This window comes from Ptiloglossa arizonensis, chromosome 4 (assembly GCF_051014685.1).
Source record: "Ptiloglossa arizonensis isolate GNS036 chromosome 4, iyPtiAriz1_principal, whole genome shotgun sequence".
NCBI lineage: Eukaryota > Metazoa > Arthropoda > Insecta > Hymenoptera > Colletidae > Ptiloglossa > Ptiloglossa arizonensis.
This window is the reverse complement of record NC_135051.1, coordinates 25725583-25737055: the sequence shown is the minus strand read 5'-3', so window position 1 is coordinate 25737055 and position 11473 is coordinate 25725583. Positions and strand designations below refer to the sequence as shown.

The window sequence follows — 11473 nt, the reverse complement described above, 5'->3', positions numbered from 1 at the left end:
ATTACATTATACTTTTCAATACACCAAAAAGTTATGTAAAATATGAAATATGCATATTATTAAACTTTATTGTAGTATTTAGTATGAATTGATAAATATCAAAATAATTTTAACACTTAATGGACAATTTTTTTTTTTTTTTAATTACGCTAATTTATGATATTTTTGAGATAATTAATTAAAATCATATGTAAAATTATAAATTTATGTGGTCTGTACTATGTATATGGTATGCAAAAATGTAGATCTATATGACCTGCCTTTTAAGTGTTAAATATAAAAAGAAGCTTATGTATTTGCATTCGTGTTTTTCTTCGGTTTTATTTGATATTAGTATAATATATATTTATGTCTGATATTCCTAAATTTGTGCCATTTAAATAGAATCTATATTATGCATCTATAATATAATTTTTGTCAATGTACCAGCGTTTTGTAAATTTTAATTAAATCTTTAATATATATTTTATCTTTTGTTCTTTATTTACTTACAAAGAAAATTATACAAATTTATTTTTTGATGCAAATGTATGAATGGCTTTGCATTCCACGTGGTTTAAATGTAGCATAAACGTAACACTTATCTGACATTCAACCAATCAGGTCGTACCGTCTGTCCCATCTGGAACTGTCAAGTAAAAATAATACACGTTCATTGCGACAAACAAATTATGACACAAAGATTTTATATTTTGTGTGAAGTGAAATTGTCTTCAGTTGTAAGGTAACAAAGGTGTGGGACGAACGATAGTATTTGACATATGTCTTTCTACAAAACATCATTACAATTGCAAATTCGTTTATAATAGTTACGGATACTGACGTTCTGATAGCAGCGCCCCGTTGATTCTAGTCGAATCTACATTCTACAGCTGTTGATACGTAAATTGTTGGTACGATAAGTGTCAGTGAATATTTCGTCCAAGAACAACAGCCTTTGGGCTGGAAAAATAACCGGCGCAAAGATGAGGGAGGCTGGAATAATGCTAATAAGTACAGCGCTAACGTGCGCTGTAATAGGCAATGCTTATTATCAAAGAAAACAGTTTTACCCGACAGTAGTTCACATAACCAAATCCAACCCCAGTATGACGGTAAATTTCAATGTTTTATTTTCCACATTTTGTTACTAGATTTAACCCTTTAAGCACGATATGATTTTCAATTTTCTACTTTATGAGGCCAATAAATATTTGAAAATTGAATTGAGACGATACAACCTCTTATATAAATTATTATAACACCTAAACGAATTATAAATTTTGAGATACAATTAATAATGAAAAGAAAATAAAATGGCCATTTTGTGTCTCATGCTTGGGGGGTTAATAAGTGATGCATTTAAACATTTAACCATTTTTCAATTTTTTTTATATTAAATCTAGGTAATCTATGCGCAAGGTTTAATTCTAGTGTTTATGATAAATGCTTTTCTTCGGAAGATATTTTTTGGTGCATTACGTGCTGCTGAACTTGAGGTAAATATATATTGAATATATTTATTATTAATGATGATTTTTGTGACATATGAAATATATTATTTTACACAGAAAATTATTTATTTACAGCATTTGTTGGAAAGAGTATGGTATGCAGTGACTGAAACTTGTCTAGCATTTACAGTATTTAGAGATGACTTCAGTCCCAAATTTATAGCGTTGTTTACGCTTCTCTTATTTTTAAAGTCATTTCATTGGTTGGCAGAAGATCGTGTAGATTATGTAAGTAATATAAATATATGAGTAAAATTTCAATATATATATAATTTTTTGTTTTATTAATTTTTAGATGGAAAGAAGTCCAGTGATAACATGGTTGTTTCATCTTAGAGTTGGTACTTTATTGGGACTTTTGTTTGCTATAAATTTAACTATGATTCATTATGCATATAATACAACAGCCACAAAGGGTCCTTCTGTACAACTTGTATTTGGTTTTGAATATGCTATTCTTTTAACTGTTGTGTTCAATATTAGTGTAAAGTACATACTACATACAATAGATCTACAAAGTGAAAATCCATGGGATAACAAGCCAGTATTTCTGTTGTACACAGAATTAATAATTGGACTATTGAAGGTGAGAATCATATTAGTATCATTGATGCTTTAGTTATATATAACATTTTTTTAACAAATGTATTTTGTTATATTAGGTTCTTTTGTATTTTGCTTTTGTCACTCTGATGATCAAATTGTATACTTTACCCTTGTTTGCACTTCGTCCAATGTATTATACAATGCGCAACTTTAAAAAAGCTTTCCGTGATATTGTGATGTCTCGTCGAGCTATTAGAAATATGAATACACTGTATCCAGATGCAACAGCAGAAGAATTGGCTGCTGCTGATAATGTTTGCATAATATGCAGGTAAACACAGTATATTCACTTCTTTATAAAGTGCATACTAGTACAATATTCAAAACACAATTTAGATATCTAAATGTATGAATCACTACTATAGGGAGGAGATGGTAGCTGCAAGTAAAAAATTACCATGTAATCATATTTTTCATACTGCTTGTCTTCGTTCTTGGTTTCAACGTCAGCAGACATGTCCCACTTGTCGTTTGAATATTTTAAGACCAGTTACCAATAACCAAGGAACTAGACAGCAGAATCAACCACAGGCAGGACCACAAGCACACCAAGCTCCACAAGCACTAAGATTCAATCCGATGGGTATGTATTGTAATATTTTTACATTTCTGCATAATAATATTAAGAAAAATTATGATCGCTACTTCTGTTAAATGTAGTTCGGGTCTTACCAGCATTCTGGGCTGGATTACAAGCTCCAGGAGCAGCACCACAACAACAAGCTCCAGGAGCAATACCACAACAACAAGATCAAAATAATGTTGGAAATACTCCTTCAACTTCATTCCAGAATTTAGCCACTGGTGGTGTACCATTATTTCCACCGCCATTTCCTACCATGGTACCATTACCTCCTATTCCTACACCACCGCCTAATTTAACAGAACTAAGCGAAGAGGAACTTAGAGCAATGGAGGGTAATCTGCGGCAAGCTATTGAAGCTAGAATACAAACGTTACAAAGAGTCCAGCTTTTACTGGATGCTGCCAGTGCTATGATGAACCAATATCAAACAGCAGCTGCTACTGCTAAGTTCGTAAACATTTTTTACTTATTGATTTCAGTGTGTAAACAGTTTGATCACGATTATTTTATAATGCTTATTGTTACAGCATTCCAGTGCCAACTGCTACAAGTGATATGAATATTGCATCAGATGTTTCTTCAATGACACAACCAGGAACATCAAAAGAAACATGCTCTGCAGTTAAGAACGAGCAGCCAGAAGTTAAAGTTGAGACGAATGTTCCTACTACAAATACTTCCAGTGAAAGTACGAATACGCTATCAGGCACAAGTAGTAATGATGTAGCTCCAGAATCATCAATTAGAAATGAGACAGAATCTTCAAGTGAACAGGAAATGTTACGGAGACGTAGGCTACAAAAATTTTCAACTCAGCTAACAACAGAGTAAATGTTCGTAAAATTATGTGATAACTTGTGTAACATAATAGTTTGTACCTTGATTAACGACTGGCCTGGTTTGCAGATATAATTAATATTTGAGGAATGTGTAATGATTATGGTTAAGAGCTTGAAATTCAAGTTCAAAGACAGAAGTTGACATTATAATATCAATAATCACAAGTGTATCAGATAATGATTTGAAAAAAAATTATACGACGAATTTATCTCTTTTTTTTATGTAAACTATTTCAGAAAGAATATAAACAGGAAAATTATAGTTTTGTCAAATATTACATGTACCTTCAAAGTATTTAATTAGTTTATGTGTGTATATATCCTTTACACAATGGTACAGGTTTCTCCAAAGTGGTTTGCAAAATAACTTTTGTATTCATTAAATTGCTTCTATACTCTTTGTCTAAATATTATTAAAATTTTTCATTTTCAACCCCATAACTTTTGTATTAAAATATGATTTAAATTATCTAATAGATCTTGATTGTTTTACATTCAGATTAATATACACATTTTATGAATTATATTACATTTTGTAAGGAGTGCTTGTGTTTGTACATGGGAATGGTAATATCAGTCAATATAACATGACTCTAAAATAATTGTTTTAGATAACTGTCATTATATGTAATAAATTTATTTGTCTATTTAATATCTTTGTTTTCATTATATATATTTGTATACATTTATATAATTCATTGGAGGCAAAATTATTTGTATTAATTTTGAACAATAAATTCAAATGAGATTATAGAATGTAATAAGTACAAAATAAATTATATTATCTAAAAAAAAACAATACACTCATTCTAAATAAATATAAATTCATTTATTGGAAATAAAATTTGAGCAAGGTTTAAAATTACATATTTCTAAAAAAACATTAATCTTGTTAAGAAGTTTACTAGTTGCAACATTATTATGAAAATTTCAAAATATAATTGTGTTGAAAAAGTAATGCATGGATGTAATTATATAATTATGATTATAGCGGCTACGAATGTGAAAAAATGAAGCAGATATATAAAAGAATGGTCACTATCATCTGCTAACGTTTATTGATCAGTTGAAAGATAATTATAACCTCATTTTTCTACACTGAAGATGCGCAAGCTCGACGCGACTATACTGAAAGTAGATCAGATTTTCTTAAACGATTATTTTTCATCATTTGACGACTCACAGAATCTTTTTTTTTTTTTTGAATAAAAGATGCATCTAATTTCCGAATTGTAAAAATTTAAAAACATAAAAATTGTGTGTCTACCGAAAATGTTCCACATATCTAAAATTTTGATAAAATGTTAATATTCATTCGTTAATATATATTTTTTATTTCATTAGATATCATGACGTTGAATTTTATTTCACATCATTTTAATTTGTTTAATTCCTATTTCAGATCAATAAGTTTATTTCAATATTTTTTCATTTATATTTATTTTTTGTTTGACTGATATTCAATCTATCTTCAGTTCGATAAGCGGTACATTTTGTTAATATATATAAATTTATAATGCAACATTTCATTTTTTATATTTTTGAACGTTGCAATATTATGGTAGATTTCGTATGGGAATACTGAAATCATTTATATAATGTACAATTAAATGAAACTATAACGTAAAAAATCGTTTTTTGTTGATGTATCTACATATTGTATATGTACCTTTGAAGACTTCTAATTTAATAATTGTTGAATATTATCGGGAAAAGGTTTTGACGTAAATAAGCATTTAGATTCATATAATGTTTGGAGTGAAATAATATTAAGTTTTTATTGAAAGTCATTTTATTTGCAACGTTTAAGAAAATTGATTATTATGCGTTCGATTGTAAATTATTCAGAACAATTCGCGCATTGCATTAACGAACGCACTACACGGAAAGTATAAAATATTGTATTACGCGCTGAAATCCTTGAGATACACGAGGCGAACCCCGTAGCGCGTTGTTGTGATCTAACATGGCGGAGTGTAGTGTTGTGGCTGTTCAGTGTCTATGTCAATTTTAGAGTGATTTTTCTTAATAAGAACGAAGAAATTGCCATGGTTGGCGATCACTGTACCACAGCGGATTGAGCAAAATAGTCGTATATTCATGAGTATTTGTATCGCAAAAGGACCGACTTTAATTTGGGTTTCATTTGTCGCGGGAACCGTACACAGCGGTGAGAGAGCACGCAGAGTGTCGTCTTCCCAGCAACAAATTTCTCTCCCGACCTTCCACAGCGACAAGCTGGCCTTTCGGACCGATTCGACGAATGATCGTGATTTCGTTGCGTTGCGTACCCGCGACACGTGAAAACGGAAACGTGCACGACGTGAAGTTTTCCCGCGCGTCCTGAGAGGTTTTCTTGGCGCAAGAATCAAGGCTTATGCAACGAAGAGCGCATAAACATCTATTACGGTAAACAATCTTGTTCCGTCAACCGAACTTCAAGGCATGTGAGCTGAGCGGCGATTTGTTGTCGCTTGTATTGTATCTTATGAATCATTAATAACAAAACTTGATGTGTGGTACAAACTCATTAAAGGAGTTATTGTACAATTAGTGGCAGAAGCTAAATGAATAAATAGGCTGGTGAAGTCTGTATACAATTATTATTAAAAACAAGGAAAGATTCCTTATGGCATTTTTATTAATTAAAAATCATATTTTTGATTCACCAAAACTATTAGATAAGAATAATCATATGTACGAGTCAGAGTCTTAAAAAAAGCATACATTTACAGTTGTCTGTGACTTGTACAATTGGTATTGTAATAAAAAGCTTTAATGGGTTATAAAAGAGTAATTGACAGATCGATATATGCGGATTATTGTGCATTTGTCGATTCATCAGAGAGTTGAAAAGTTGTCTGTAAAAATACTTTAGAAAGCCAAAGAGTCGGTGAAAATAAAAGGGATGCAAGGTTGTTGGTGATAATATTGAATAGTGTGCATCAGTTAGTTTTACAATATGACGGATACACGCAGAAGAGTAAAGTTGTATGCGCTCAATGCTGATCGACAGTGGGATGATCGTGGTACAGGTCATGTTTCTTCTTCGTATGTAGATAGACTGAAAGGAATTTCACTTTTAGTCAGAGCAGAGAGCGATGGTTCTGTTTTATTGGAAAGTAGAATACAACCTGACACTGCATATCAAAAGCAACAGGTAATTATTGTAAATTTTTAAATTAGTTGATTAGATAGATACTTGGAAAAAAAAATGAATCTAGGAAAAGTAGCAAATAATATATGGAAAGTCAAATAAATTATAAGTAGGGTTTAAAGGTTAAAATCTATATATTTGTCTTTTTTTTTCAGGATACTTTAATAGTATGGTCAGAAGGAGATAATTTTGATTTAGCCTTAAGTTTTCAAGAAAAGGCTGGCTGTGATGAAATTTGGGAGAAGATATGTCAAGTTCAAGGCAAAGATCCATCCGTTGAAATTACGCAAGATATTGTAGAAGAATCAGAAGATGAGCGGTTTGATGACATGTCAGATGCTGCACCCCCCATAGAATTGCCACCATGTGAATTAAGTCGTTTGGAAGATATTAATGAATTAATAGGAAATTGCTTATCTTCTCAAATGAGGAAAGATAAACTAGCATTGGCTTTAGAATCGGAGGGCTATATTAAGAAACTATTAAATCTGTTTCATACATGTGAGGATTTAGAGAACATTGAAGGATTGCATCATCTTTATGACATATTTAAAAATATTTTCCTACTTAATAAGAACACATTATTTGAAGTTATGTTTAGTGATGATACGATTTTCGATGTTGTTGGATGTTTAGAATACGAGCCAACATTACCTCAGCCAAAGAGGCATAGAGAATATCTTCGACAGTTAGCCAGATTTAAGCAAGCAATTCCTATTACAAATGCTGAACTGCTAGCTAAAATTCACCAAACGTATCGAGTTCAATACATTCAGGATGTAGTTTTACCAACTCCAAGTGTATTTGAAGATAATATGTTAAATACACTGAGTAGCTTTATATTTTTTAATAAGGTTGAAATAGTAACTCTGATACAAGATGATGAGAAATTCCTTACAGAACTATTCCGTCAGTTAACAGACGAAGCAACATCAGATAGTAAAAGACGCGATCTAGTTCTTTTCTTAAAAGAATTTTGTAACTTTTCTCAGAATCTTCAACCGCAAGGAAAGGAGGCCTTTTATAAAACTTTAACAGCCCTTGGTATTTTACCTGCATTAGAAATTACTCTGGCAATGAATGATGCCCAAACAAAAACAGCCAGTATAGATATATTGACTTATATAGTGGAATATTCTCCAAGTGTTGTTCGAGATTACACGTTACAACAAATAAATAATACAGAACAGGACCAAATGTTAATAAATGTAATAGTTGCTCAACTCGTTGGTGATAGTGACCCAGAGTTGGGTGGAGCAGTACAATTAGCTGGTGTATTACGTCTGCTCCTCGATCCAGAGAACATGTTGGCTTCCGTTAATAAATCAGAAAAGACTGATTTCTTGAACTACTTTTACAAAAATAGTATTGGAACATTGATAGCACCTCTTTTAGCAAACACCATTGGAGAGCGACCAGCAAGAGAAGATTATAGAACAGTACAGCTTTTAGGATTGATCTTAGAGCTACTGTCATTTTGTGTAGAGCATCATACATACCACATCAAGAATTGCATATTAAACAAAGATCTACTCAAACGGATACTTGTTTTAATGAAATCAACACATACCTTTTTAGTATTGTGTGCTTTAAGGTTTATGAGAAAGATTGTAGCTCTAAAGGATGAATTTTACAATAGATATATCATCAAGGGAAATTTATTTGCACCTGTATTTGATGCATTTGTAAGAAACAATGGTAGATATAATCTGTTGGATTCTGCTATTCTTGAAATGTTTGAGTTTATTAAATTGGTAAGTTCATATACAGGGTGAGGAATGATTTTTTTCAAGGTCATATTTTTCGAGATTTCAAAATCATAATTTCTTTTTTCTTATGGGGCTACATACTACTTGTGTATGGGGTTTTAACTCAAATTGAGGCGAATTTAATTACATATAACAAGATGTCCTTCAAACGACCTTGAGTATGAAAATTTACGTTGACAGGGTGCAACGTTTTAGTAATACAAATTTTCGTCCTTAGAAACATTTGAGAAGCAGATTGTTGCAAGTTTTTAAATTTATTTTGAATACTGTATACAAAAAGTAGTGATGACTTTCAAATCTCGATAATAAAAAGATCTGTTAATTATATAATATTTTCCCCTTTAAATTAAATAATTTTCTTGTTAGACATTTTTTTGTATTGTTAAAAGAAATGGACATATTTGTGATGATAACATTAGGTGCTTTACTCTTTATTATTGTAACAGGTTTTATAAAAGTATCATATCTTCTACTTTTACTACACTCATTCGTATTATTTTTTAGGAGGATATTAAATCCTTATGTTCACACGTTGTTGAAAATTTTTCAAAAGAACTGGAAGCAATCGATTATGTACAAACGTTTAAAGCTTTGAAATTAAGGTACGAGCAACATCAAGATAAGTTAAAGGATCGAGACAGAGCAGCTCTTGACAGGTACATGTATTTTTTTCTATTAAGAATTTCTTAAGTAATTTGTTTCAAGTATGGAAACAATATGTTTATGATTATGCTTATTCAGTGTTCCATCCATATTGAGAAATAGTCGATACAGAAGGGACCAGAGACAATTAGATGAGGAAGAAGAAATGTGGTTCAATGAAGAGGAAGACTTTGATGAGGGTGAGGCAGTCGTACCAGCAGCAGCAGCAGATCTTGTGCCTCCAGCTTCAGCTAAGAAACAGTCATCAACATCAAATTCTGCACTTAATCCTGCTCTTGCAGAATCTAAAAGTCATCATCAGCAACAACAGCAACAGCAATCTGTGTTGAACAATAATACAGCTAATAATAACATTACCTCGCAGCAATCACAAATCAACAATAGTACAACAGCAACGAATGAATCTCCAATTACTTCGGAAATAAATCCAAACTCGGCCATTGGCACGGTAGAAAAAACTGGAACTGCATTATTTAAAAAGGTAAATTTCCATCTTTTTTTTTTTTTTAAAGTAAAACTTGAGAAGCACGATTGATGTAGTTAATATCGTAATTATTTATTACTTTTTAGCTAAAAACGTGTATTTAATAAAACATTTTTCAGGGTCTGGTCGATTACGAAGGTGATTCAGATGAAGAAGACGAGGATACGGAGGTAACACCTTCCCCGAAACGGCAAAGATTGTCATAGTAGGTAAACTGGAACAGATTGAGGAATTTGTGATTTTTAATCGCTGCTACCATTTCTGGCCCTCCTACGTGCACAAAGGACTCGATCAAGAGATCGTACAATCAACCCTTTTGTAGCAGACAGAAGAAACGTTTTTCTTAAGTGAGTGGACACCAGGATACGTGTTTATAATGTGTTGGGAATTGACATACCTCGTTGTGTTGGGTTGTGTATAATATATAAAAGCATCGGTACCGAACGCAGGTGGGTGAAAGGGTCTAAGAAATGGGATGTATGTAATTGAAAAAAGCAAAACGAACGATGAACCTATGCGATACGAAGGAAGAGAGAACTTTCTTTAAGGAGACATATGATGGTAAAATTGTGGCATGAAACTGTATGGCCACATACGTGTTAACAGTAACAAGATTTTAAAAGAAATAGTCCATTCCACATTGTCTGGAAACACCCCATGTACTAGGAGAAATTATTTCATGAATAGGCTAAGAAACTCTAGCCAGGCCTAGTGGTTCTTACAAGTACAGAGTTCTAAGCGTGTGCTTAGATTCATGTAATAATTAAATTGTGGCTATACGTCATACATACATCTACTAAGAAGAAACTTATTATGTAAAAACAAAAAATCACATGTAAAAGTACATGATGTACCGCACAAAAACAACTGAGTGTTTTGTTTTGCCATCCATAAATTTCTTATTCGTGTGATGGGCAATTAAGACCTGTCCTATAAGGGGGTCAGACATCATGAAACTCTATCCAATTTAACAGAAGTAGTATTTAGTTTGTATATATATGTATATTTGTAACGATTGTAAAACAACCATTCGTGGGTTAAGCAGAGAATATGCGATTCCTTTACACATTCAGTTCCCTTTAAGGTTCTTTGAACGAGCTTTTCGGTTGTCAATGTAAGTAGTAGAAATTGTACAATAAACATTTGATTTGTGTATATTTACCAGTTTGCACTTCATGCCCAATATTATTCCTCGATGTAAAAAGTATAATGTGGAAGTGTCTTGCAATTTTTGAACATTAAATATAACTATCCTATTCGTATGAATTATCCGTAACTATATGGGCAGAATAAGTTGCCTGGAATTATTGTGCTTTGTAAAGACAAAAATTATTACGTATATCTGTGCAACTCATCTTTGTGAAATTTCATTATGTATACATTTATAGCGTTGCGTAGTTTCATCTAAATTATTTCCAATCAAGTAACATTTTTTTCCTTTTATAACTCGTAACGAAGCTTAACAAATACTCAGATTCAAAAAACGATCAAGCGTTAACGCCACGAAATTATAGGATGGCGCTTACCGAAATTTATTTTTAACACGTCATATCATGATAAATAGAAGTTCATTGATCTAAGTCAGCTCCAGATAAAAGTGTCTACTTAATTTTAACTACTGATACAACCGAGAAAGCTGGTATTAAGAGTCTATATTTTTTAAATTTATCCCGATGTCGTATTACTTGCAACGTTTCTACATTGATATTATTTTAATATGTGTCCCGATTGATTGAGTTGACTTGAACAGAGCAAAAACAGGAGTATTATAAGCTAATATGTATAAATTTTTCACGATACCCGATACCGAACAGAGTTTCTAAGACTGCTTTAGAACTGTATGTATATTGGATATTTCGTAAATAGCATTACGTAC

The 11473-nt window shown here is 31.8% G+C and overlaps 2 protein-coding genes across 4 annotated transcripts; both read left to right on the top strand.

The window, feature by feature from the left end:
* Nucleotides 1-763: 763 nt before the first annotated feature.
* Nucleotides 764-3784, top strand: Sip3 (septin interacting protein 3). 2 transcript variants are annotated; one of them, XM_076308458.1, is made up of 9 exons: nt 764-1094; nt 1386-1478; nt 1569-1721; nt 1789-2079; nt 2156-2370; nt 2465-2682; nt 2760-3132; nt 3213-3518; nt 3592-3784. In XM_076308458.1, exons 1-8 carry the CDS (start codon nt 966-968, stop codon nt 3514-3516), a joined length of 1776 nt encoding a protein of 591 aa, XP_076164573.1. In that variant the 5' UTR covers nt 764-965; the 3' UTR covers nt 3517-3518; nt 3592-3784. The 2 variants fall into 2 exon arrangements, with proteins under 2 accessions (XP_076164573.1, XP_076164572.1); XM_076308457.1 differs by having other exon boundaries at nt 765-1094; nt 3213-3784.
* Nucleotides 3785-5349: 1565 nt separating this feature from the next.
* On the top strand, nt 5350-10752 carry Flfl (serine/threonine-protein phosphatase 4 regulatory subunit 3 flfl). Of its 2 annotated transcripts, XR_012991757.1 has the most exons (6): nt 5350-6684; nt 6837-8435; nt 8955-9106; nt 9192-9594; nt 9717-9944; nt 10047-10752. XR_012991757.1 is itself a non-coding variant. In XM_076309410.1 (5 exons), exons 1-5 carry the CDS (start codon nt 6487-6489, stop codon nt 9801-9803), a joined length of 2439 nt encoding a protein of 812 aa, XP_076165525.1. In that variant the 5' UTR covers nt 5350-6486; the 3' UTR covers nt 9804-10752. The 2 variants fall into 2 exon arrangements, 1 of the variants encoding a protein (XP_076165525.1); XM_076309410.1 differs by having other exon boundaries at nt 9717-10752.
* Nucleotides 10753-11473: the final 721 nt, after the last annotated feature.

What these genes read in the sequence shown, in the direction of transcription:
- Sip3 (XM_076308458.1), top strand. Translation starts at nt 966, where the DNA reads ATGAGGGAGGCTGGAATAATGCTAATAAGTACAGCGCTAACGTGCGCT. An exon ending in TACGTGCTGCTGAACTTGAG is followed by an intron (nt 1,479 to 1,568) that starts GTAAATATATAT and finishes ATTTATTTACAG; the next exon opens with CATTTGTTGGAAAGAGTATG. An exon ending in AATGTTTGCATAATATGCAG is followed by an intron (nt 2,371 to 2,464) that starts GTAAACACAGTA and finishes TCACTACTATAG; the next exon opens with GGAGGAGATGGTAGCTGCAA.
- Flfl (XM_076309410.1), top strand. Translation starts at nt 6,487, where the DNA reads ATGACGGATACACGCAGAAGAGTAAAGTTGTATGCGCTCAATGCTGAT. An exon ending in GACAGAGCAGCTCTTGACAG is followed by an intron (nt 9,107 to 9,191) that starts GTACATGTATTT and finishes ATGCTTATTCAG; the next exon opens with TGTTCCATCCATATTGAGAA. An exon ending in GAACTGCATTATTTAAAAAG is followed by an intron (nt 9,595 to 9,716) that starts GTAAATTTCCAT and finishes AACATTTTTCAG; the next exon opens with GGTCTGGTCGATTACGAAGG.